This window comes from Panicum hallii, chromosome 6, assembly GCF_002211085.1.
Source record: "Panicum hallii strain FIL2 chromosome 6, PHallii_v3.1, whole genome shotgun sequence".
NCBI lineage: Eukaryota > Viridiplantae > Streptophyta > Magnoliopsida > Poales > Poaceae > Panicum > Panicum hallii.
The window spans coordinates 27,903,176-27,930,446 of NC_038047.1; the positions used below are offsets into that span (position 1 = coordinate 27,903,176).

Sequence of the window (27,271 nt, forward strand, 5' to 3'; positions counted from 1 at the left end):
AAAAAATATTTGGAAGATAATAAAAAAAAGATTCAAGACTAATTTGACCCTCAACTTGATTCTTCGATACAACCTAAGACTCGGGGGCTACTCCATATGGAGTGTGATTTTCATCGCACCCCATATAAAAGAAGACTTAAAACTACTCGGGGCATGAGCACCTCACACCCTCGAGGCAGCCAAGAAAGTACTCGGAGGACACCTTCGAGACAAATGTTTCAGAAGAAACCGAAGACGACTTCAGAAGTACTTGGCTACAAAGAGCTCGGGGACTTGTTAGACCCGACACCACGAGACTGCACACATGGCATAGAATATTCTAGATAAGGGATGGAAGATATCTCATACCTTATATCTGTTGTAAAGTACTCAAATACGAGTAAGACTAGTCGGTATAGAAGGAAACTACCCAAGTAGTACTTAGATAGGACTCCTATGCTAGTATCGGTCTAGGATTCCATGTAACCATGTCCCCCCAGAGTATATAAGGGCGGGCAGGGACCCCTTCCAAACACTAACCAATCTAAGGCAATACAAACCACCATACAGACGTAGGGTATTACGCACATCGCGGCCTGAATCTGTATAAACCTTGTGGTACTTGCACCTTCAAGTTCCTAATCTCGGCGACACCCTGCCTACAAGTCTACTAACTTAGGGTATCCCTAGATAGGCTTGCCGGTAAAATACCGACAATCTTATGTCACACTACCTCTCTACTATATTATTATTACCCACTCAGAGTTGGGATATTTAATCAAGATATTCTCCTAAACTTAATCTTTAAACCACCGCCTTCCCTATGAAAATATAAATACGACACCCAAGATTACTCATGGGTAAAATGCTACAATAGTATTCCGTGCACTTGTGGATTTATCTATGATGCAAGAAATACCAACATACCCCTTAAAAACATCTACAATCTCATGCAATGCAAACCACTACATAGGACGTAAGGTATTACGCTATTCGGCGGTCTGAACCTGTCTAAATCTTGTGTTGTGTGCACCTTCAAGTTTCTGATCTCTGCGACACCCTGCCTACAACTCTACTACCTTCGGTATCCCTCAGTAGGTTGGCAGATAAAACACCGACAACCTTTGCCTTTAGGAAGCATCCTACGCTCCCTCTTTTTGTTCTTTATCTGAACCATCACCAAATGATTGATATTTTTCTTAGTGCTGTACTTTTGCTGTCTTCGCATGCCATGCAATTCACTTAGTGTCTTCTCCATGTTGTTCATATGGAAGTTCATGTTGAGATGCTCGTAGTTCGGGGGAGCAACTGGAGAACAACATCTATAGCCAGATCAGCATTGAGGGGAGAATCAAGTCTCTCTCAGCTCTCAATATAACTAGTCATCTTGATCACACGAGGACTAACCGGACTACATCAAATCAGCTTGCATGCAAACAAGTACTTTGAGACGTTGAATCTCAGTGCAAGACTGGTTCTCAATATTTCACGTAGCCACTGAATCATAGTGTGAGCATCCGCACTCTCATAATGCTTTGCAAATCAGATTATATGGTGGCAAGCATGAGACTGCTAATTCAGTGTGAATCATTTGTACTGCTTCTCATAAGCTTCACGGGCTGCCGTATTTGCACATTGAGGGAGGTCATCATGGTATGGTTGCTCTAGAACATCCCTTTTCTCATTCCTAAGAACGATTCTCAGGTTGTGGTATTAACTAATAAAATTTGTTCCATTGAACTTTTCTTTCTCAAACATTAATCGCAAGTTTAAAGTGGAAATGTTACTAGCAGCCTTGATCTACAACATAAAATAAATATGCAAAATTTTAAAACTAAATTTGTGTAAATCTTCTACTCATCAATTTAATAAAAGATACTAGGAAGAAAAGATCAAAAATTTCAGCGGCCAGCAGATCAAACAGTTCGGCGCCAAGCTGGTTGACAGAAAACAACTTTGTTGGTGCGAGGAATAGGAACAAGTTTTGAACCAGGGCCTGGAGCCCTCGACCTATACCTGATTATGGCCTGCCCAACACGACGAACCCATCCCAACCTAGCCGAAAAAAATCTGACCTGACCCAACCCGACCAATACACGAGCCGGGCTCGAACCGAAATTTACGACCTGCCACAAAAGTCAGACCAGGTACAGACCAATTCTTTTGATCGGAAAATTACATAAAGTTCGGTCTTACCGGATCCAACCACGTATCGGGTTGGGTTCAGAGTGAAAAATCTAGCCCAGTGGTCGAGTCAGGTTGGTTTCAAGCTGAAGAAAAAAAATCTAGTTTTTTTTTATCCTACCGGTATCCTCCATGACCCAATAAATGATCAGGTCTAGCTCGACTTGCTCTCGGCTTCACCATCCCGTCCTTAACCAACCTATTAAAATATGCAGGGTCATCATCGAACCTCCCAAATTCAAACGTCTTTTTAAAATTATCAGCTTAGGAGCCATACAAAGAAAAAGGAAAGGCAATTAGCAAGGCCAGAGATTGGAAAAGCCAAGAACAAAACTAGAGACAAAGCAAAAAAAAACAATAATCAAAAGGAGAGAGAAACCACACATGAACTCAAAAGAAGACAAAAAAATACAAACACCATCTAGTACAATCCACCAGAAAGAGGACTGAGATAAAAATAAGGCAAGCATAGAGGAAAAGTCCACACAGTCGGCGCACATCCCTCCTTTTATAGAGTGTCAAGGCGGAGTGCAGAAGCCGCCACCTAAGTGAGAAAACCAAAAATCAAGGAAAGGTAAGAAAAAGGCGGTGAAAGCAATAACTGTATGCCATGTCAATCAAATACCAAACAGTCTAACCACAGAAAGGGGACCATGTTCCGACAAGCGAATTTGTTCTGCGAAAAGTTCGTGCAATCGATCGGATCGGGTACTTTCCCACGATGGGCTATGTTGAGTAAACGATAAGAACGTGATTGGTTTCCTGCATCACACCCAGCCAGGTCCGTCTGGTGCAACAACGATATGTTTGGTTACCTCTTAACACCTACTGAGCCAGTCTTCCGTGATGCAAAGCCGGCCAGCAGCCTGGCTCCACGAATACGAGAAAATTGGGCGTATCCGACAGGCCTGGCTTGCATGGTGCCTGAGCAAGCGCGCTGGCGGGTGTGCGTAGTGAAAAATTGAAACTGTGCTCTCTTCCGTTTGGGCACCAACCAAACAAAGCGTAACAGCACCTGGTCAGACTGGCCACCGCGGGCCTGGATGGCTAGATGGATGATACAAGCCAGGCCACGATTCCCTTGTGAAGGGCCCTTCACGATGTCCAACTCGCAGATCAAGAAAATTAAGGGAACATAGCGAGACCAATTAATCAAACGCAAAGATTAAAAGCGAAGATCTCTTAATGCATTCTTGGGCTGTCATGCCAAGAAGCTTGAGAACGAGTGGGCTCAATCAGAACCCAAGGTCATACGTCACAGCTATATATCGCTTACGCTACAAATGCTACATTCATCGTCTGAAGAAGAAAGTTGCTTAGGGACGCTCAGCTCTAATTCAGCACAACTAACCGTTTCGGCCCAATTAGCTTCCATGTGCATAGAGTAGCGCTGGCTCTGCATGTTGCACGTTTCTCGTATTGCGTTGATTCAAGTAGTTGTTTCTTCTCTTTTCTTTTCTTTATTCTTTTTTATTCCCCTCCTTCATCTTTTTCTTTTCCTATTTTTATTTTCTATAAGGCTGCATATAAATTTTTTTCCCTTCTCCTTTTACTTATTTTCCTTTTGTACTCTTATCTTCAATTTTCCTTTTTCCTTTTTAACTAGTTTCACTTTTTTTTCGTAGTTTGTATCATTTAATATTTATTCGCAATGAAAAATGATTCGTACTTAGTGTATACTATTTTTTCTGCCATTATAGATTCATGGTAATTGTTTTTTAACATTGTAGACTAATCATCCAAACTATTTTTTTCGCATTGTAGACTCATGATTCGAACTTATCTTCTCTTTATTTTATTTTTGATTAATTTTCTTCCTATTTTCTTTTTTATTATTTCTAATGCTTCTTAAATATTTCTTCACTAGTATATAATATGTCTTCTTTCTCTTCTCGTCTCTTCTTATTTTATTCTCTATTTTCTTTCTTTATTTTAAATGTACTAATAATTGATGTATTTTCTAATACTATTTTTCTATTATTTTGTATCTAATGTTTTTCTTTTATTTTTTAGTTTCTTATTCCACTCTTTTTACCTATTCTTTATGTACCTCCTTTTTTTATATTTTTATATTTTTCTATTACTCCTTGTTGTTCTATTTATCCATTATTTTTTATAGATAGTAATATTTTATGTTGTATTCATAATATAATTGTTTTAGGTGTATAATTTATTTGTTCGCTTTGTAAATTAAATGCTTCAGCCATGTTGATTCATTTATTCACGATATCTATTTCCTATTATTTAGTCTATACAATCATATATTCATGATATTTAATATTTTATTCATTGTACATTATTATTTGTTTGTTATGTTTAATTTTTTGTTCGTAAAATAATTATCTTTTATGTTGTCAAAATATTTGCAAGTGTGGTCTTATTTTTAAGATCTTGTCATAAGATAGATAATGGTGCAATGCAAATTTAATCTGGATGCTTGGTTTAATAGTTATAGCTTTTTTTAGTTTTGGATTTGCATGTACGTGGGTGACGTTAGTATTGTTTTCGACTTCTGTATGGATACACATATTGTCTCTTTTATTTAGCTGGTAACATGTGCGCAACATGCTATATTATTAGGCTAGCAATCCATCTAAATTTGTTTTTGATTAATCTTTTCAGATGATGGTTGGCGGAACCATCACCTGAAGTGAAGCGACATGTAAACTGCACCCAAGGTCATATAAGTTGCGTACCTGTTGTCGGTCAAAACCCGCCGGCGGGCAGCGACAGGCAACACGAGGAGCCGGGAGGCTTCCGGGACGGCTGGTGGGCCCCGGTCCCTCGGTCAACGGCCCAGTGATCTGGCGCGCGCCCTGGCTGAGAGTCGCTAGGCGTGCCACCTGATCCTACACCCGATCAGGAAGGTGTAACGTATTAAACTCCTGCGTGCACAGACATGTGTAAAGGTTAATCCGAGCCGTGATCGGCTCATTACATCCTCCCCGGCATCGGCTATGAAGAGCCGATTGCGTCAATACCGGATCGGATCTTTGGAACAGGCAATATAGAAACTGATATGTATGTATGTATTTAAACAAAACTTGCTTTATAAATAACAATCTAATCCAATCCACAACAACTAAGCCCTCACTACACGATCGGAACATCCTACACGTAATTGAGCCTAACAGATACACAAAAGCATCGACAAAACGATCTAAACAGAGAGCAAGAGAACAACTGAAAGCCGATTCCCAAACAACCTCTATTCAAGCAAAAGCCGATACAGAGCATACTATCGGATCATTCAACTCGTTTGCAAGGCCTAATCATGCACATATTGAACCAAGCTTCTAAATGCATAGAAACTAGCCATAACAGATTGGATCTACTGACAACTACGAAACAAGATAAAACAATCATACCCACGAACGGGTACGATGATCAGACATGCGAGAGCAACGCATAAAGCACAATGAAAGCACCAAAAGAAAAGATTACTCAACGCATGCCAGGATAAATAACGCTACTCGCCATCTACAAGGCTTCAGCACGAGCAACGTATAAACGAACGAGCAAGGGTGACGCTACCCCGATCACGCAAGACGTGATCGGGGTCGCGTGGCGCTTACCCGATGAAAAACCCTAAAACAGGGGAGGCGATACGCCGAGAGTTGATGATGATTGATTCTCCTTCTTGTTTATTCATGGTACATATTTATAGTCCGTAGACTTGTTCTCTTTAACTAACCCTAACCTAACACGACACGAATCTTAACTGCTTATTCCTAATTTACGCGGCCTTATGGCCTCCATCTTGCGCACGGGCCCAATTCGCAAGCCTTATCACGACTGCCTTCTAAGCCCATCTTGCTCAATAGCCCACCTCTGGCCTGGTCAAAATATGGCGATAACACATGCCCCCCTGGTTTCGGTAATGGTAATTCCGAAATCATCACTGCCTTGACCCTTCGTCTTCCGATTCGTACAACCGTGCCCTTTCGACTTCCGATGGACGTGACTGCTCTGCATCAGCCTCCTAGGGAACCGTTACGGTGCCGATTCATTTCATCCACTCGTTGGCTTTATAAACTTGTTTCCAGCACCTTCTTCAACCACTTTCTCTCACGACCATCGTCGACTCTCTCCCCCTTCCTTTGCCATGGCCTCTTCTTCCTCTGCTTCCTCTGTTATCTCTTACGAGTCCGAAACAACACGAGAACCCACTCCAGAATATAACCCAATCGCCGCTTATGAGGTCCGTGCTCCCCTGCATTGGGACGCAGTGGAGTGGGACTTCTATTACCAGTCTGAAGACGACGAATCTCTGACTGACGGCGAGTATCTCGCGCTCCCCCTCGGAGCCGAGCTGGAGGAAGAAGAAGATGATGCCCTTTGGGGAGAAGACCTTTCTCTCTCAGAGGAAGAATCCGATTCCCTCTCCTCTGAAGAAGATCCGATGGCAGATAGCTTTCTCTTTGCAGGTCATCGGATGACACTTCCGATAGCCGCGGAGGAACCGACGATGATGACAGCTTCACCAGTGGCAGTGACGGGAACGATGCTGACGATGATGGCCGCGACGGTAGCAGCAGCAGCGGCGCCAGCATCGCTCCACCGTCCAAGCGCCGCCAAGCCTCTGATGTGCACTGGTGGTAGATTGTAGTACCCCTGTTAGGTTATCTCCAGGAGTAGTTAGCTCCTCTTTTGTTCTTACTGCCTTGCTATGAATGTAATCTGCTTTTATATTAACCCCTCTTATTATGCACAACAATTTATTCAAGAGCCGATGGCATCGCATCGGCCTTAGGGTATACCACCCCGGATCTGAAACCGCTCTTCAATTTACTTTACCTTCTGCCAATCGATCCAGCGCAAACCTCTATAGGCTGATTCCGATCCCCTTTTCGCTCGCAAATCCTAGCCGCAAGATCTCCCCTAGTCCTTGAGACACACACTCGATCTTGCGCCACCAACCCTAGATTCATTCTCCAAGGTTTCGATCCAAGCTTTCCGATGGCAGGATCTTCGCGTACCGCCGCCGCCGCCTTTGGTCTGAAGGTAAACTCCGACCCCCATTAATCTAACACAGCGTACGCACATTTTTTTTTTTACCGCGCAGTTAAATGACTTTTCCCCCGGCAATCTTGATTTTTTTTTTGGGTTTTTCAGGCTTCCGATATCTTCTTGCCACACCCTTCTTCCCCCGATTCCTTTTGCCTTGGACCTCGCTCCTACGAGAAACCCATAGATCTGATCTCGTGTGAGGCCAACCGGATCCCCTTTGTGAGCCAGGATGTAGACCTAGAATCTTGGTCGGATAGCCTCCGCGCCTGGCCAAACCCTCCTGAAGGCTGGATGGCTTGGTATAATAGGGTAGCGAACACCTATCAGCCCTTATGGGAATCAATTGGAATAGCCGATGCCCTGTCTTTGTCACTCTCCCCTCTTGAGAAAGATGAAAACCTTCTGAAGACTATCGGCTATTTCTGGTCTGATGCCTTGAATTGTTTCCTCTTCGGGCATAGCCCATTAGCACCAACACTGTTAGATGTTGTGATGATTACCGGCCTAAACATATCTTCAGCCTGTCCTTCTGCTTACAGCCTCCATGTGGTCCCTTACAAATTATCTTCAAAAACTGAATGCACTAACTGGAGCACATACCTGAACCAACACCAGAAAAGCAAAGGCCCTGTATCGGAAAAGGAGCATACGGCCTTCCTGAACCTATGGCTTGAACACTTCCTCTTCTGTGGTCCTTCCCTTGCCCCGACCAAAAACTATCTTTTCTTGGCTTATGAACTGGCCAAGGGTCAACCCGTTGGCCTCGGCAGACTATTTCTGGGGGAACTTTACCGTTATCTTCATCTGATGACTTCCAGCCTCCTTACCCAGAAGAAAATTAGAACTGGTGGCCCATGGTGGTTCATTCAGTTGTGGGCTCGTCTTTACTTCCACAATTCTGATCCTGATTTCCCTTCCTTGGTTGGTAATTCCTTTCCTGATCTGAGTGGGAGACAAATTAGATGCACTAGCTTCGGGCAGGCCCTATACAGTCTCCCTGGCGGGAAATTGAATCCCCCAGATGCTTCCCGTTGGTTCAAAATTTTCTACAAAGGCCTTGATAACCCAGACTTCCTTCCTTATGCCGACTCCGAGCTCTTTGAGAACCCAGCTACCTTCCGTTTGGCTGATATTGCCGATGATGCTGACACCAGGCATCTTTATTCCATCATGGTTCGGCCCTGCCTTCTCCCAGTTGGCATGAGCACCTCTAACCGGATTCTTAAACCTGGTTATGAGTTTTACCAGCCGGTCGTAGCAGCCCGGCAATTTGGCCTTGCGCAGGTGCCTCCCCACTTCCTTCTCCACCTGCTAACATCCAGCAGGGTGGATCTTCCCGACGCTCTGACCGCCCAGAGGTGCTACAGTCTGTTCACAGACCTTCCCCTGTCTGTTCCTGCCAACTTTACCTTCACCTCCTCGGCCGTCGACTTTGATGGATGGTGGACGATGTGGAAAACTCATGTTTTCCGCAGAGCTCTGGGTCCGATGCTTCAACAGATCGACCCTGAATATGACATCCCCGATGGAGAGGTACCCCCTTTTTGGACTAGCATTCTTTCTTTAAATTGTGTTGGATCCCTCCTGAATTCATCTTACTGCTGCAGCAAGAAGATAGCCCAGAGCCAATAAACGAGGATGGATCGCTTTTTTGCTTCCGGGCAGTCGCTCCCGTGGTTCTTTTTGGCAGGAATGCACCCCCTCCCTCAAAGAGTGTAATGCAGATCCAGCCGAGCACCGCCAAGTTGACCCCCAAGCGGAAACGGCTTTCTGAGGCTGCTGCCCCCCGTGTCTGCGCTAAGACGAGGAAGACCCTTGTCAGAAAGGTCCGGAAGGAGACTGCGCCGTCTTCTCCTAACCCACCATCTCCAGTCGCCAACCAGGTTTGGCCCCTCTTCCCGCTTCGCAATCGGGTTTTGTTCATCTCCCTTTTAATGACACTCTCTTTTCCTGCAGCCTGCTGTTGTAGAAGTCTCCAGCGGGGAGGAGCCCCCATGTCAGAAAGGTTCGTCTGTGGAGATGCCAGAGGACGTGGACGTACCCATCAGGGCCCTGATCACCCTTTGTAATCCTGGTGTGACAGACTTGGAAGGCCCTACTGCATCGGCTGCTGCCCCAACTGCTTCGCTAGGTCTGCAGGTCGTCGACTCCTTTCTGATTCCCCTGCACGAGAGGTACGCCCAACGGAGCCGATCGCCGTTTCATCGGCTGTTGCTTCTGTAAAGCCGACTGCTGCTCCATCGGCTGTCGCTCCTCCCTCTGGAGGTGCAATCTATGCGGCCTCTACCACCACCGCTCATTCCTCGGAAGGGACACCCTCCCGGGAGCCGATCACCCCTTCGTTGCCCATCGCTGCTTCCTTCTCGAGACAGGTACATCTTCTCTTTGTAGCTATTTTGGTCTTTTTCGTAATGCCTGTCTCAATCTCTTCTCCTTCAGAACCTGGATCTTTTAGAGCTCCTTGCGTTTGACCCTGCCACGATCGAGTCAACCATACTGGAGGCCGATGATTCTTCCTCAGGCCCAACCAGCGCCGCCGATCAACTTCTCCGTGTGAAGTATCTTCTGTCGGGCCCCATCTCCGCTTTGATCCAGGATTCTAGTGCAATCAAGCAGATCCTCGACGAGGTTAGCTCCCAGCTCCCTGTCAGCCTCCAGGTCAAGCTTTTGCCAGCAGGGTACCTTTCTTCCTTTCAAGCGAAAGTAGCAGAGGCTCGCCGCAGGATTGAGACCCGGCGCTCCCAATCGCTCTTAAGGACCATTATCGCCGAAATGTGTTAGTCGATCAACAAGAAGAAAGCCGCACTTGACGCCAAGATCGATACATCTGCCTCCGCCCATCGGCTCCACCTCTTGGAGAAAGAATTGGAAGACCTTGAAGCTAGGGTCCAGGCCACCAAACAGCGCATCCAAGAGGAGAAGAATCTCATCGCGGGTTCCAAGCAGGAGGCAGAAATCCTAACCACTGAACTGAAGACGGACTTGGCCCAGCTGAACAGCTTAAACAAACAGGTGGTGCCGGGGGCAGACGAAGAGGACGAAGCAGTGCTTGATGAGGTTGACCGCATCCGTCTTGATGCTATCGCCGCTATCGATGCCTTCCTTCTGCAGCCCTGTCTGAGATAAACTTTGTGTTTGTGTGGTAAACCTGTGGCGTTTTTTTTTATGTAGCGAACCTCAAGTCGATGGTGGTACATCGGCTGTTTGAGAACCTGTGATGCTTGATTACCATGATTACCATCGACAACTCCTGAAGCCGATGGCATCGCATCGGCTATTCTAATCCGATTGAGTCGATCAATACTTATTGGTCTTTCTTGCCAGCGCCGATCGTCGTTGACTCGGCCTTTGCCCCCCTACTTAGCTTGCTGGTTGTATCGGCTTGTGGCCTGATGGGTATCATCGGCTTCATTGTCCATTAGCCCACATACTTGGGAAGTACTTCTTAAGGTGTTGGCCATTGACCGCTACTAGGAACTTAACGCCATCCAATTCTTCAAGCATGTACGCGTTCCCTGGCAGGACCTGGTCGACCCTGTACGGCCCATGCCAATTTGGGGACCATTTGCCATAAGCCGCGTCTTTAGTTCCCAATGGTAATACTGCTTCCCAAACCAAATCTCCCACCTGAAACTCTTTTGGCTTAACTTTTTTATTATATGCACGGGCCACTTTAGCCTTATTTTCCTTGATTTTCTCTAGTGACCATAGCCTGAGTTCCGTGAGATCTTCCACGTTGTCGCTCATCAGGGTAGCATATTCTTCAGCGGATAAGTCATTCTGGAATTCTACACGCCTTGATCCGGCCGTAACCTCCCACGGCAATACGGCCTCCTGCCCGTAGACCAAGTGGTAAGGAGAAGTTTTTGTCGCCCCGTGACATGATATGCGGTATGCCCAAAGTGCTTTTGACAAGACCTCGTGCCAACGTCTAGGGTACTCATCAATCTTCCTTTTGATCAACTTGATAAGACTCTGGTTGGACGCTTCGGCCTGTCCATTTGCCTGAGCATAATATGGGGATGATCTAATCAGCTTGATTCCCATATCAGCAGCAAACTTCTTGAATTCTTCCGAAATGAAAACCGAGCCACCGTCTGTTGTAATAGTCTGTGGAATTCCGAATCTGTGAATGACGTGCTCTTTGACAAACTGAATAACATCCCTGGACGCCACTGACTTCATCGGAACCGCTTCCACCCATTTGGTAAAATAATCTGTGATAGCTAGAATGAACTGATGACCTTTGCTAGACGGGGGATTAATTTTGCCGATCATGTCCATACCCCAGCCTCTGAACGGCCATGGTTTAATGATGGGGTTCATAACGGACGCTGGTACCATCTGGATCTTTCCGAACCTCTGACATGCCTGACACCCTTTATAATATTTAAAACAATCTTCAAGCATGGTGGGCCAGTAATATCCTGATCGCCTAATTAGCCATTTCATCTTGTGTGCCGATTGATGGGTCCCACACGTTCCTTCATGAACTTCATGCAGGAGCCGATTGGACTCAACTGGCCCCAAGCATTTAAGCAGTAACCCCTCTAAGGTCCTGTAGAACATATCATCCCCTATGAGAACATACTTCATAGCTTTGTATCGTATCCTCTTGGGTGCCCCCCGAGCCAAATCCTTCAAGTAATTGAAGATATCGGCTCTCCAATCTCCCTGGTCCAGGAAGTATGCCTGATGTACTGACCCATCGGCTTTGTACCCTGAAGCCAGCTGTGCTAGATCATTGGCCTCGGCATTCCGAGCTCTAGGTATCCAATAAAAATTAATGTATCTGAACTGAGCTATCAACTCCTGGCATTGGACCCACATTGGGAACAGCAGCTCGCTTTCGCACCTGTATTCTTCTGTAAGCTGGGAAATCACCAATTTCGAATCCCCAAAAACTTCCACTGCCTCGGCTCTGGCTTCTAGAAGCAATTCCATACCTTTTCGTACCGCCTCATACTCTGCAAGATTGTTGGTGCAGGCAACAGGTAATCTGATTGAGAAAGAATACGTCGCCCCCCGAGGCGATACCAGTAAGACGCCGATGCCACATCCATCCCCACAAACTGATCCGTCGAAGTACATAGCCCAGGCTCGTATAGAAAGTGCTGCGATATTGGTGTTAACCCTCTCAGCAATAAGATCTGCTAATGCCTGCCCTTTAACTGCTTTTGCGGGTTGGTATCGGATATCAAATTCTGATAACGCGAACATCTACTTCCCCAATCGGCCTTTCAAAACGGGAGCCGATAGCATATGTTTTATGACATCCGATTTGCAGATGACGACCACTTCAGCCGATAGCAGGATATGGCGAAGCTTGGTGCATGTAAAGAATAAACATAAACAAAGTTTTTCCATGTCGGGGTACCTTGTTTCTGCATCCAACAACCTTCTGCTGAGATAAAAGACCACCTTCTCTTTGCCATCATACAATTGTACCACTACTGAAGCAATAGAAGTGTTGCCCGTTGATAAATATATATAAAATGGTCTATCCTGTTGTGGTGGCACCTGCACAGGCGGCTTCGACAAATATTCTTTGATTTCTTCAAATGCCTGTTGCTGATCTACCCCCCAGCGGAACTCGTCAGTGGTTCTAGTCTTGACTAACTCCATAAAAGGCTCAATCCGTCCAGACAAATTAGAAATAAACCTCCTGACAAAATTGATCTTACCAATGAGCTGCTGGAGCTCTTTCTTGGTGGTGGGTGGCACCATGGTTCGTACGGCTTCCTGACTTTTTAGACCAATTTCTATTCCTCTTTCATGAACCAGAAATCCCAGGAACTGCCCAGCCGACACACCAAAAGCACACTTCTTTGGGTTCATCCTGAGCCCGAACTTTCTAGTTCGTTCTAGAACCCGCCGCAGGTCGTCTAAATGTCCCTCGACCGATGCTGACTTTACCACGACATCGTCGATATAAATTTCTACTAGATTGCCGATCAGATCATGGAAGATATGGTTCATAGCCCGCTGATACGTAGCACCAGCATTCTTCAAGCCGAAAGTCATAACCACGTACTCGAACAAACCCACTGCTCCACGCACTCTGAACGCAGTTTTGTGTATATCTTCAGGGGCCATGAAGATTTGATTATATCCTGCATTACCATCCATAAAACTCAAAATCTTGTGGCCGGCGGCAGCATTGATTAGTGTCTCTGCAATGGGCATCGGGTATTCGTCTTTTGGAGTGGCCCTATTAAGATCCCTGAAGTCCACGCACACCCTCCATCGGCCATCTTTCTTTTGTACGGGCACGACGCTCGAGATCCATTCAGCGTACCTGCAAGTCCTGATAAATCCGGCTTCCAGCATCTTTTCTATTTCTTTCTTCACTTCAACCAGGACTTCGGCTTTCATCTGCCGTGCCCGTTGCTGGAATGGTCGAAACCCACTTTTGAGGGGAAGCCGATGCTCTACTATTTTCCTATCCAGTCCAGGCATCTCTGTGTAATCCTAGGCGAAGCAATCGGCATATCCCTTTAGCAATGTTATCATCGGCTCTCGTAGTGCTGGGTGTAACTTCCTGCTTATGAAGGTTGGTCGTGGCTTATCGCCAGGACCAATGTCTATCTCCTCAAGTTCATCAGCCGATGTGAAACCATATCCTAACTTCCCTTCTTCTTCCATTAGATCAACGTTGCAAATGGAGAAAGGACACAGCATAAAAAAACTCGGCCGATCGTTAAGATCGGCCGTTCCACACATCCCCTTACTTTCCAAGTTTTTGTAAAAAGAACAGGGCCGGCTGTTAATGCTGGCCATTTTATAACGACTATGAAACACATTTATATTTACAACTTCGATTCTTCAGGGCCGATTGCAAAAACCGTCCTTTATGACCCCGCTACCAAATGTTGCCTCCTGTTCCTTTATTCCGTGAGGCCGGTGGATAAGACCAGCCTTACTCCGTTTTTTGTAGCCTCGATGCGATCACACCCTTCCAGGCTTATTCCTGAAATCGGCTCTTGATCTTTCGCATCCCAAATGCTCATGGCCGCATGTGAAATTTCGATAGAGTCGTCTGCCTGGACCATTTCCACCTCATTTCCGTCCCATTGGATCAAACATTGATGCATCGTGGAAGGGATGCAACAGTTGGTGTGGATCCAATCCCTGCCAAGTAAAACGTTGTAGGTGCTCTTGCTGTTGACGACGAAAAACGAGGTCGGGACAGTTTTATTTCCAACGGTGAGATCCACACTAAGGACACCTTGGGCTTCTGAAGTCTGTCCGTTAAAATCACTTAGGGTGACATTGGTCCTGATCAAGTCTGCGGAGGACCGCCCCAAACGGCGTAGGACTGAGTATGGCATAATGTTGACCGCTGCTCCCGTATCCACCAACATCTTATTCACGGGCTGGCCGTTAATAAACCCCTTAAGATACAAAGCCTTCAGATGTTTGTAATTCTTAGCTTGTGGCTTCTCGAATATCACCGGCCGAGGTCCCAAATCAAGTTGGGCCACCGACGGCTCCTCCTGGGGCCTCGCATGGAACTCTGCAGGAAGCACAAAAACCATATGTGCATCTGAAGCGTCCCCCCCATCAGGGAAGACTTAAAAGTGTTGCTTTATCAGTCCCAGGAGGCTGATAGCACTTTTATTACATCAGATGGTACATCACCGTACTACTCTACGCGGTAATGGGCAGTGAAGCGCCACTATCGCGAGGATTACAACCAAAACCCACACAACTACACTAGCTACGAACAAAGGATCATCAGAGTCTTGCGCCATGCGGAATCCAACAGTGGCCTCAACCACAGGCAAGACTGGGTGCAGGACGAAACCCTACTCGTTGTCTTCGGGGACGTAGTCTGGGTCTTCCACTGTAAAAGTAAGAAAGGGGTGAGTACAAACGTACTCAGCAAGTCCAATCACACCCACGGAAGGGGGTATAATAGAATTTAATGCACAGGATAGTCCAAGGATAAGGTTACGGTTCATTTGCGGAAAACACAGTTATATACAGGGGTTCGTTTTGAAAGCACTTTTCAAATCATGTTTTCTTATACCAAGGAGCACACAGTGTTGATCCACACAGGATCCAGATTTTAAACTGCTACCGGACTCCCCGTCCGCCGTAGCACACGGCACAACTGCCGGACACTTTCCAAACAACTCACACCAGCCCATCCATTCCCAGAGAGAAACACTAGTTATGTGACCACACCGTAACCTACCCAATACCGTGGGCACGGCTATTCGAATAGATTTTAACTCTGCAGAGGTGTGCAACTTTACCCACAGGTGGGGTACCACAGCACGAACACCTTAGTGCCGGTGCAGATCCCAACAAAGCCATTACCCACCTTAGCTAGACCTGACTAGCCATCACGGGATTTATCAAGGGGTCATTCGACCTACCACCGAGGTTTAACCGGGGCATAAGTCACACAGAGCTTATCCCTTCTCCTTGATCACCCGTTGCTCTCAGCTCTCCTAATGGCTATCAGACTAACTAGTGGGATTTATGCTAAGCCGTTGCCCATACAACGGTCAAGTGGTTCGCACGACAAGAAGCTAGGTGAGATGTCACATCAACTCGGTCCTTAGGGGTGACAGGATGGATATCTCCCCTCCACGCTCAACCACACAGGTACGAGCACACCAACGGCAATTCACACAGAAATGCCATCCATCCCGTCCGACTCGTTTCTCAAATCCACATTTTACCCTTTCCCACACACACGCATTTTCTTTATAAAATCAGGTGGTCAAGGTATGGTTGTCACAACAAGGGTGGCTATCCTACCATGGTTACGGCACGCAAAACCATGCAATTTTATAAAATAGGCCATCGGGTTGTGTTTATAAAAACTAGGACAAAAACATGCATCAAAGGGCGGAATTGAACTTGCCATCGTCAAACCCTTGCGGGAGGTCCTGGTCGAAGCACTGTCCCTCGGGTTCGGGGTCGCAGTACTGATCCTCGTTCGCTTGGTCACAGTCGGGACCTTCCTCGTTCACTCCGTGTCCTACGACGCAAACAAACAGACACGCAATCAAACGAAAGAATTAAAGGCTTTCATCGTTGAGCTTGAATCGGAGATAATTTAATTACGGAGTTAGGGGTAATATCTTTGGGTGGTTTCTTAATGGCATGGCCGGAACTCTACTAGAAATGGCGTGGTAAAGTTTCGGGTCGATCGGAGATCGTTTCGCACATAAAATGACGAGGCGAAGGGGGTTGCAGGGCTAAACAAGGGTCTAGGGGCTTATTCGTGATTATCCGAAAAGGGTAGGGACCTATTTGTGAATCCTAGCAACATTCTAAAAGGTTGTCAAGTACATCTAGATGTATGCATTGGAGGGTTCAAATTGAAATAACAAAACGGGCGAGGTTTCTTTTGTAAAAAGGGAATGGATAAGGGTACTCCTAGAGAGGGGGGTTTTCTTGGAGAAAACAGAAAAGGGCAGGGGGCTATGGGCAAAATGCCCTTCTCCTTCCTCTCCCCCATGCAAAACAGAGGAGGGGGAGGCAGGACGCCGGCGGCGGCGGCCAATACGGCCGGCCGAGCCCTAGGGGCGGCTCAGGGCAGGGGAAAAAGGGGAAGGGGAAGGGGGGGAACCAATCCCCCCACTCACCACGGGCTGCGGTGGGGTGAGGGGGCGCGCCCACGGGAGCAGGCGGGCAGCGGCGGTGTCTCGGGCGGCGGCGGCGCTGTGGGCTCGGGGAGAGGGCAGAGGCAGGCGGTGGCGGTGGTGAGGTGCTGGGGGTTGCGCGGGGGCCAATTTATAGCGGGAGAAGGCTGTGGAGCGGAGGGGAATGGGGTAGCGGCGGCCGGCGGGCGGTGCGGGGCGTCTTCAATGGCGCTCGGCCGCTTGTGGTTGTCGCGGAGCGAGGCACGAGAGGCGAGGTGGACGGGACATCTCGGCAAGCGGCGAGCGGCGCGGTGACTTGGTGTGGCCGGACGGCGGAGAGGGCGGCCGGCAGTGCCGCGCGTGGGCGCGCACAGGGCCGGCCGGCGGTGGGAAACGGGGCGTGCACGCGGCTGGTGTGCTGTCGGACGCGGGCCCGGCGCTTGTGCACACAGGGCGGCGGCGCGCGCGCGGCGAGGCGGGGTGCCGCAGCAACGAGCAGCGCGACACGCGCGAGAACAGGGCGCGCGCGTGCGCGCAGAACGCGGTGTGGCGCGGGCCAGAGGCGGGGGCGTGGCGACGGGCGGCGCGGCGCGATGCTTGGCCACGCGCGGCGCGTGCGCGCGCGTCGTGGCGTGGCCGGGCAGAGGCTAGCGCGCGGGGGGGGGGGTGCTTCGGGCGCGACGTCCGCGCGTGAGGGAGGAGGGCCGAGGCTCAGTGACAAGCAGGAGGGGCGGCGCTCGGGAGCAGGGGAGAGGAGGAAAAAGAAAAGGAGGGAAAGAAGAGAAAGAAAGAAAGGGAAGAGAGATTGGGAAAAAAAGAAAAGGAAGGAAAAGAAAGAAAATGGGAGAGAGAGAAAGAAAAGGAGAAAGAGAGAGGGGGGGCGTGTCGGCGCCGGTCGCGGCGGTGACCGCGGCCGGTCGGCCACGCGCGCGTGGGGTTCGCGCTCTGCACGAGAAAAGGATTGCGCCGGCGCTAATCGCGGCGGATGGACGCGCGCAGGCGGCAAGCCTCCGAGCGGCGCGGGATAGGACGGCGATAGGGTTTTAGTGTCGGTTAGAAGGGGTCAGGGCTAGGATTTCGAGTGGTTTTTAATTGAAACACTCTAGCGCGTGGTTTACTTGGGTAAATTTTCAGGGCGTTACAGCATCAGCCGATACCTTCTTATCGGCTTTTGTTGACTTGGGTCGCCATTCCTTCCTGGGTGGGCGCGACTCCTTTTCCTGCACATAGTGAACTTGTTCTGCCAAATCTAGTCGTGCCTTCCTTAAAGTCTCGATGTACTTAGCTTCGGCCTCCTCCAAGCTACGCAGCCGCTGAACCCTGCGCTTCTGGGAACGACTAAGTCCATCGGGGCACCAACGAGGACGATGATACCTGTCTTCTTCTTCATCTTCCTTTTGTGGTGACCGAACCTGCACTTGCCGGATTGAGGCAGGTCCTATCCGCTGGAAAACCGAATCCCTTGCTTCTGGCCTCCTTGGTCCACACTCTGGGCAATCTCTGATTGTAGGCAATCGGCTCATACCTGAATCCCAACAGTACCTGAAGAACGGGCAGTGCCAATGGTCGCGGGCCTCTTCGTGCTTCCTTAAACGCTTCCCGGTCCGGCGCTCATATTCCTCTTCTTCAGACTCCCGGCGGAGGCGCTGCTGATACTGGTACTCGTATTTCCTGAGAAGATCAGAAGAAGTCGGCCGTTGATTCCTTACGTACCTTACTTGCCTTTCTGTAACGTATTCATCCTTTTCATTTTGGGGCCGATTGCTCGAATCAGCCTCTCCATCTTTGACCTGGCGGCGTGATGCCACCCCCGCCATGTTGATGCCCAGTGCGAAGTTGAGTTGTCGCCTTGCCATCCGATCGTTACTTTCCACCATATTGACACCAGGGAACGGCTGTGTATCGACTTTCATGGCGGTCTGTCCCAAGATCAACCGGCCTTGCTCAATAGCCGATTGGATCTGCCGACGGAGCTCCTTACAATCACCTGTGCTGTGGGTGAAAGAATCATGCCATTTGCAATATGACCTTCCTTTCAGCTCTTGCACCGTAGGGGGTTTGTAACCTTCTGGAAACTTCAACTGTTTTTCTTTTAGCAATAAGTCAAAATTTTGTTCCACTTTGCTCACATCAAAATCAAACCCCTTTGCCGGTCCTGTTTGCTTTACCCACTTGCACGATACGGGATTTGCACCACGAGCCCATTCTACAACCGATACTTCTGCCTCTTCCCCGGAGTCATCGGCTTCTTCAGTGTCAGCTAGTGCTATTTGGCGTTTGAACTTTTCCTGGTACAGCTCGGAGTGACGCTGCTCATGCATCGTCAACTTCTGGACAAGATGTGCCAGTGAAGTAAATTCCAATTGAAAAGCCAGATCTCTAATCGGCTTCAATAACCCTAGAGATGCCAATTCCACAGCTTCCTTTTCTGGGATCCGCGTTGAATAACACCTATTCTTCATCTCCCTGAAGCGTCGAATAAATTCTGCCACGGTTTCTCCACGCTTCTGTCGCATTTGGGCCAAATCAGCAATTCCTGCTTCTGCAGCTTCTGAATGATACTGAATATGAAATTGCTCTTCCAACTGTCTCCACGTACGGATGGAGTCAGGACCCAATGACGTGTACCACCCGAAGGCCGACCCCGTAAGCGACTGCGAAAAGAACCTTACTCGTAATGGATCCGACACAGAAATTATACCTAACTGTGCCAAATATCAGCTCACATGTTCGATGGAACTAGCACCTTCTGCCCCACTGAATTTGGTAAACTCGGGGAGCCGATACTTGGGTGGCAATGGAATTAGGTCATAATCACTCGGATACGGCTTCGTATAGCCGATCGCTCTCTTTTTTGGCAAAATGCCAAACTGATCCCTTAGGATGGCACCAATTTGCTCCGCCGTTTGTGATCCGGGGGCCGAGTGCACACTATCATGACTCGGCCCTGTGGCATAAGTTGCTAGCCAAGCTTGTTTATCCGCGTCAGCTCCAGGAACCCCTCCAGTTACTTTCTGTGAGAGATGCGTCGGGTTATTATTATCCGGAATATATGCGCACATGTAACCATGTGGGATCTCCTTGGGCGGCTCACTGAAGAACTGGTGATCTGTGGGATCACCCCCCACTTTGTAAACCACGTAAGCCGGAGCACCATGTGATTCCGCCGCTGCAAGTGCATAAGGCAAAGGAGGTCTGGTCTGGAATGGCAATTCTCCCTTATGGCTTCCCAGAGCAGGCCCAGTTGGAGAATGTTGATGTTTCATTATTTCTTGGACCACCCGTAAAGCTACACGCTCAAAAGCATTAACCAGACTTTCAGAATGCCGGTGCAACGAATGAGCCACTGCATAATTCACCTCTTGCCGCAAAGCTCTGGTACGGTCTTCAGACGGGGTAGATAGATCCACTCCATCAAGAGCACCTTCAGGCGAAAAACCTCTCCACCTGATACCGTGGTTGCGAGTCCTTTCGAAAGAGCCAATGAGATCGGCCTCAAACTGAGTCTTGATTTCGTCATACCTCTGCTTATGTTCAGCAGAGAGCTCTTCATAAGAGATCGGATCCTCCCTTGCCATCTTGTTGACCACCACTGACGGAGTCGACGAAGATGATGGAGTCAATGAAGATGGTGCCGATGGCGATGACGAAGTCGATGAAGAAGGTCCCACTGGGCGTGCCAGAATGTGTTGTCGGTCAAAACCCACCGGCGGGCAGCGACAGGCAACACGAGGAGCCGGGAGGCTTCCGGGACGGCTGGTGGGCCCCGGTCCCTCGGTCAACGGCCCAGTGATCTGGCGCGCGCCCTGGCTGAGAGTCGCTAGGCGTGCCACCTGATCCTACACCCGATCAGGAAGGTGTAACGTATTAAACTCCTGCGTGCACAGACATGTGTAAAGGTTAATCCGAGCCGTGATCGGCTCATTACATCCTCCCCGGCATCGGCTATGAAGAGCCGATTGCGTCAATACCGGATCGGATCTTTGGAACAGGCAATATAGAAACTGATACGTATGTATGTATTTAAACAAAACTTGCTTCATAAATAACAATCTAATCCAATCCACAACAACTAAGCCCTCACTACACGATCGGAACATCCTACACGTAATTGAGCCTAACAGATACACAAAAGCATCGACAAAACGATCTAAACAGAGAGCAAGAGAACAACTGAAAGCCGATTCCCAAACAACCTCTATTCAAGCAAAAGCCGATACAGAGCATACTATCGGATCATTCAACTCGTTTGCAAGGCCTAATCGTGCACATATTGAACCAAGCTTCTAAATGCATAGAAACTAGCCATAACAGATTGGATCTACTGACAACTACGAAACAAGATAAAACAATCATACCCACGAACGGGTACGATGATCAGACATGCGAGAGCAACGCATAAAGCACAATGAAAGCACCAAAAGAAAAGATTACTCAACGCATGCCAGGATAAATAACGCTACTCGCCATCTACAAGGCTTCAGCACGAGCAACGTATAAACGAACGAGCAAGGGTGATGCTACCCCGATCACGCAAGACGTGATCGGGGTCGCGTGGCGCTTACCCGATGAAAAACCCTAAAACAGGGGAGGCGATATGCCGAGAGTTGATGATGATTGATTCTCCTTCTTGTTTATTCATGGTACATATTTATAGTCCGTAGACTTGTTCTCTTTAACTAACCCTAACCTAACACGACACGAATCTTAACTGCTTATTCCTAATTTACACGGACTTATGGCCTCCATCTTGCGCACGGGCCCAATTCGCAAGCCTTATCACGACTGCCTTCTAAGCCCATCTTGCTCAATAGCCCACCTCTGGCCTGGTCAAAATATGGCGATAACAGTACCAGAGTTGGCCTCCAAAAGTAGATGCTTTATAATTTGCTTCTGAGTGTACAAAGACCACTGAGCCCTTGAATATTCTCGACATATAGTTCTTGAGATGGTAGATCAATGTAACTAGTAAACAAGGTGAAGGCATTGTCGAGCTCCACTATAAATATCTATAAGAGCACAATGGTATTGTAAACCATTTTTTGGGCTCTTTGTTTTCGTAAGTCATTGCTTGTCCGATCAGAAAATCAATACCCAAACACTACCATTTCTTAGGCTGTTACTTCAATCCATTGCCACTATGCGCTTTGTTACACATACTCCATGTACTGCGCTAGGCTGGGCCACAGGGTATGCCGCGGCCTACTCAGCATACCCTATAGCCCCGTCCCTGATATATACGAAGATATCATATTAATAATATAGACACACGCTAGAAAATATGATGTTGGATTGACCCATTATGAGATACTGCTAGTATTGTTATTTTGTACATGCCATTAGTTAGAGAACATGGTGCTAGATTGACCCACTCCAAGTTGAAGTTGTTACTTTCTTCTTCTTTTTTTCTGCAAATATCTTCTTCCACAATCTTGCACCCCATCATGTATTTCCAAATTGTGGGGACTCTCGTGCTCCCGGATGGGTGAGTATGTTTCCGTTTATGTTTCATGAAAGAAATACATCCAAAACTTTGTCTAATCCAACAATATGTATTGGAGGAATTGAAGGAGTTTCTTACCTTTACCCTAATTAACTATAGTTTTAATAACGTATTAATTATTTGCACTATAAACTGAAGAAGTATAGCCCGTCAGAATGTGAAGGTTCATAAAAAGTACTAAATAATTTTTGAGACACCAGTGTTTAAAATTGAATTTGCTGATAAAATATTATTAAAGTTTGGCAGCTCTACAAAGTAGTACTCGTACAATTTATTCAATTCTCCATGCAAAGGCGCCGTAGGTTGGGTTCAAAGTTTCAAAGTGGTTGCTTGACTACGATTTTACTACAGTCGTAGAGAACTCGGATACCCCTTTGTTTTCTCGTTCTTAGATTGACGAACGGGGGGGAGTGCATTGGAATTGTGAACGGAAGATCTGCTTAACGTCCAAGCCGCCATTGACTTGTACCAAGAATATGTTTGGACTTTTGAATCATTGTTGTTGACAGCATCAGAAATGTCAGCAATTGTTGGATCTTTTCTTGGAGATAAGCCCGTGGAAAGAAAACTGTGCACATGGACGTACAGGCGTACAGCGACGGCCAAGCTCATCAGTCTCCGCTACTAGATCTTCTTTAAAATATTTTCGTGTGAAGAGCAAAACCCACCATCGAACAGTTCCCAAAATGCATGCATGTACAATATTTTAGGTAATCCAAAACCAACAGCCAACGTGGCCATATACCTAGAAGGTCAATGCGGCACAAACCCCCAAGATCAGTCTCGTGGGTCTCTAATTGTCTCAAAATACATGACCAATACGTTCTGAACGATGAGGTATTTTTCGTCCCAAAAATTTTCGGCAAGACCCCAAAATTAGATTTTAGTTTGGAGCCTTTTTGAACTGTATTGGAGATGCTCTAAGGAATCAAGATGCGTGCGTAGTTGAGGAGGACTTAGCGTCATCACTGGTGCCGGCCTTAATAAATTGTTTTGACAAGCTATATAAATGGAGAATGACAAGCAGAGTAGAAAACCATCTGCATTTCGCATGAATAAGTTCAAGCTCAGCACAGTATGTACGAAAACGAAACCATCTTCTAGCTTCCCTATCAAGAGGAGGAACCAAATGTCAAGAAACATGCATGTGCATGGGAAAAAATAGAGAAATGGCTTGAGGAATTCTCGTGCTCCCACCTCATCAGTCACAAGTCCATCTCACAACAGCTAAGATACATCCCCTCTGCGTCGTCGTCATCCCCTCCGCCCGCCCCATCAGGCTCTTCCTCCATTCCTCTGGCTACAAAGTTTGAGATATGAGTGGTTAAAATTATTAGAGTTATTGATAAAAATTTATTGAAGTTTGACAGCGCTAAAAAGTCGGTACTTCTACAATCTAGTCATTTATACACGCAAAAGGCGTCGCAGGTTGGGTTGTATGTTTCAAAGTGGTTGTTTGAATATTTTTCTTCAATAAGGGAAACTTTATTAATCTTGGACAGCTACATCAAGGTGATAGAAAAGTACTAAGATTATTCCCAGCCTGTGCATAGCTAGGATGCACACAGCCAAAATAAAAGGAAGAAAAAAAAGAAAAAAAAAAGACATGGCATCAGATAGCAACAAGTCACGAAAGTTCTAGCCAACTACGATCGGCAACGAACTCTCGTCATCCCACGACAAGCATGCCACGAAGTGACCAATGGGCACACGTACAAAGTCTGTAGGATCCACTCCGGAGTAAGCGATATATCGTGAGTCAAAGCCAAGGTAACTCCGGTCTCTGGGATCGTATGGAGTGTAGTACTAATTATTTATGAAGAAATTGTCACGAGAAGCAGTTGTTCAGGTATCGTTGCCATGTCCAATACTGAGATCTAATCACTACTACTACAAAATTGATTTTTTAGGAGCGCTCTCCTTTTTTCTATGGATGGCCCAAAAGGTACTGCTCCGCTCCTATAAAAAAAGCTGGGTTACCGCAGCTTCCAAGCGTCTCTGGAAATGTATTTTTACGGACGGATGCTGACATCACCCGCTAGACTATTTATAGAGACTGCTCCTACAAACAGCTATTTGTAGCTGCGAAAAATAGGAGCAGGTACCGTATCCACCTCTAGAAATACTGTTTTACCCGCCTCCTAAAAATATTTTCTGCAGTAGTGATCAATGTCAAAGAAACAAGCATGAAAATAAAAGGTGTGCATATAATACTAAGGGTGCTGGAGGGTCTCCGGCCCTCGAATTTTGCGGTCACTACTCACTAGATCAAAAATGGATGGATGCGATAACCACAAACCGTCCAAAACACATGTCATATGCGAGCCCAATTTACATCATTTACGCATAGGCTGATCATAGACATCCACCCATCACGATCCAATGACCAGGACCGGTGACTGAGAGAAACTATTCAACATCAGTCACGTAACGACAAGTACATATATGTATATTATTACCCTTATAAATAAACCTTCATAAAAAACACTTAATATTTTGGGAGCATATATATTTAAGTACAAACTGATCAACGTGTCACGTTGGTTTGGGACTTCCCCATGTCCTAACGAACATTATTGTCCATAGTTATTTATATTTAGTTGTAACTTTAAAGGAGCAGTAGTCAAGGCACATGTCGATAAACCGCGACCGTTGGCCACCAAACAACAGATACACTGACCTGTCGATCAGCTTTGCATGGGAGCCACCTTATATGGTGACGCCACTAGGTGCAGCGGGTTCTTCCTCCTGACCGTCGCACCAACGTACACGTCCATGTCAAGCTCATCACGCCGCATTCCGGCCGGGAGGCTCCAGTCGACGTAGTAGAGAAGGCGCGCGACAACGAGCTCCAGCACAGCCAGCCCAAAGGTATCTCCGGGGCACCTTCTCCTCCCTGTCCCGAATGGCAAGTACTCGAACCGGGAGCCTTTGAAGTCAAGCATTCCGTCCTTAAACCTCTCCGGCCTGAACTTCTCCGCGTCATGCCAATACTCGGGGCTCCTTGCCATAGCCCACGCGTTGATGATGACCCTGGTGCCCTCCGTGACTTGGAACCCACCTACATCGCAAGTCTCCCGGCAGAGATGGGGGACCAGCAATGGCACCACCGTGTTCAGCCTCATGCTCTCCTTGATCACCATCCTTGTGTAGTGTAGCTCGTCCACCAAGCCCTCATGGTCTTGTGGGCGCTTGTTGTCGAATACTCGACGCACCTCGGCCTGTGCCTTGGCCATTACATCTGGGTTCCTCATGAGCTCTGACATGAGCCACTCCGCACTTGACGCCGTTGTCTCCGTCCCTCCAGTGAACATGTCCTAAACGAAATCAACAACGTGAACATGAATAATGGAAAAAGAAGAAGAAAAAGACCTGGAATAACATTGATCTAGAGTGATTCAGCACTCAATTATTACCATTATAATTGCCTTGATGTTTGTTGTGCCGATGGGGAATTCAAGCGCCCCTTCGTCCCTGATCCGGAGGAGGACGCTCAAAAGGGAATCACCTTGCTGTGCCTCACATCGAGCTATGATCTTGTCGAAGACGGCATCCAGCTGCCCACGTGCTCGCCACATCCGGCGTCTCAGGCCGCTGACGACGTCGATGAAACGCAGCTGTGGGAAGAGGTCGCCGACGGTGAAGCCCACGCTGAACTTCTGCGAGGCATCCGTCGCCGACAGGAACTGCTCCAGGAGCTCGCTGCTGCAGGCCTGGCCGAATGCCGCCTTCCCTGTGATCGTGTTCGAGCAGGTCATGAGCAGCCTGGCGAGGTTGACTGGTTCGCCGTCCTGCCCAGCGGCTTGGATCTTTCTGATGAGGGACAGAGTCTCGTTGTCCCTGATGGGTGCGAGCTGCCGCACTATTTTGGCACTGAGCAGCTCCACCGTGCAGAGCTTGCGCAGCGTCCGCCAGTACGGGCCGTACGGCGAGAAGCCGATGTCGAGGTTCCCGTAGCAGAAGATCTCTGAGACCACAAGGCTCGGCCGCGACGCGAACTTGACATCCTTCTCCCGGAGCACTTCCTGCGCCGCCGCTGGCGAGGATATCACGACGGTGTCGATCTGGCCGATCCGGAGGAACATCACCGGGCCGTACTTCCTGCCCAGGTCCCGGAGAGCGACATGTGGCTGCGACTTGAGGAAGTGGAGGAGGCTTCCAATCAAGGGGAGATTCCAAGGGCCTGGCGGCCGCCGATTCTTGGATTTGCGGCTGAGCAAGGTCACAAAAATTGGCAGGGAGAGGAGTGAGAGGAAGATAAGCGTTACTGCACTTAGCTCCATGATGATGATGGCTTGGCTGATTTTAATTGGCAGTTTTGCATGGGAATGAACGGCAAGAATAAGGGGCCTTTTATAAGCCTTTGCCGTGGACAAGCTGCTAACCTGTAGTTGAACACGCTGCTCGCCTGTAGTACAAACTCAAACCACATGATCTGAATTTTCACGAACACGTGATATGACAAGCTTATTAGATTTGTAGACCAAATGTTGCACGCAAATTTCTGATAGGACACGGGCGTAGCTGGCTTTTTCTGACAAACATCTAGGTCCACACAAGAGCCGAGAGCATCCGCACGCCATGTCACCTGCTAGCTAGGCTGCTATACAGTCACATGATGGGCCGGATGCATGGGCTCAGATCAATCTCATCTCGCCTTCTTCCCTTTTCATTCAACATACACCCTTTCACTCATTGAATTTTTTTTAAAAAGGAGATAAAAAAAACAAAATTCGAAAAAGGGGTGCCAGTTGGATAAATTTAGGAAAATGGGTGCCTCCCGCCCGCTGGGAGGGCGGAAAGGGGCCTCCCGCCCAACCATAGGGCGGGATGCTCAAAAAAAATTTCCAGGGACCTCTTCGCGAATAAGAAAACTTTTTTTATTCGCGAAGAGGTCCCTGAAGCAGGCCTCCCGCCCGGCCACTGGGCGGGATGCCTCCTGGTGCATTGTTATTTCATGTGTGTGTGTTTTCTGGCTTCCAAAATTCGTAAC

The 27,271-nt window shown here is 47.7% G+C and overlaps 1 protein-coding gene across 1 annotated transcript; it reads right to left on the reverse strand.

Annotated features, from left to right (window-relative positions):
• Window positions 1-24,566: 24,566 nt before the first annotated feature.
• LOC112896256 (cytochrome P450 99A2-like) lies at window positions 24,567-26,587 on the reverse strand. The gene is made up of 2 exons (XM_025964175.1): window positions 25,695-26,587; window positions 24,567-25,595 (listed from the first exon to the last, which is right to left on the reverse strand). The coding sequence occupies exons 1-2, from the start codon at window positions 26,559-26,561 to the stop codon at window positions 24,966-24,968; spliced, it is 1,497 nt and encodes a 498-aa protein (XP_025819960.1). The 5' UTR covers window positions 26,562-26,587; the 3' UTR covers window positions 24,567-24,965.
• Between the last annotated feature and the right edge of the window lie 684 nt (window positions 26,588-27,271).

Bases quoted from the DNA above. Each gene is read 5' to 3' on its own strand.
- LOC112896256 (XM_025964175.1), bottom strand. From the start codon at position 26,561: ATGGAGCTAAGTGCAGTAACGCTTATCTTCCTCTCACTCCTCTCCCTG. The intron at 25,596-25,694 runs GTAATAATTGAG...GATTTCGTTTAG, and splicing joins ACATCAAGGCAATTATAATG to GACATGTTCACTGGAGGGAC.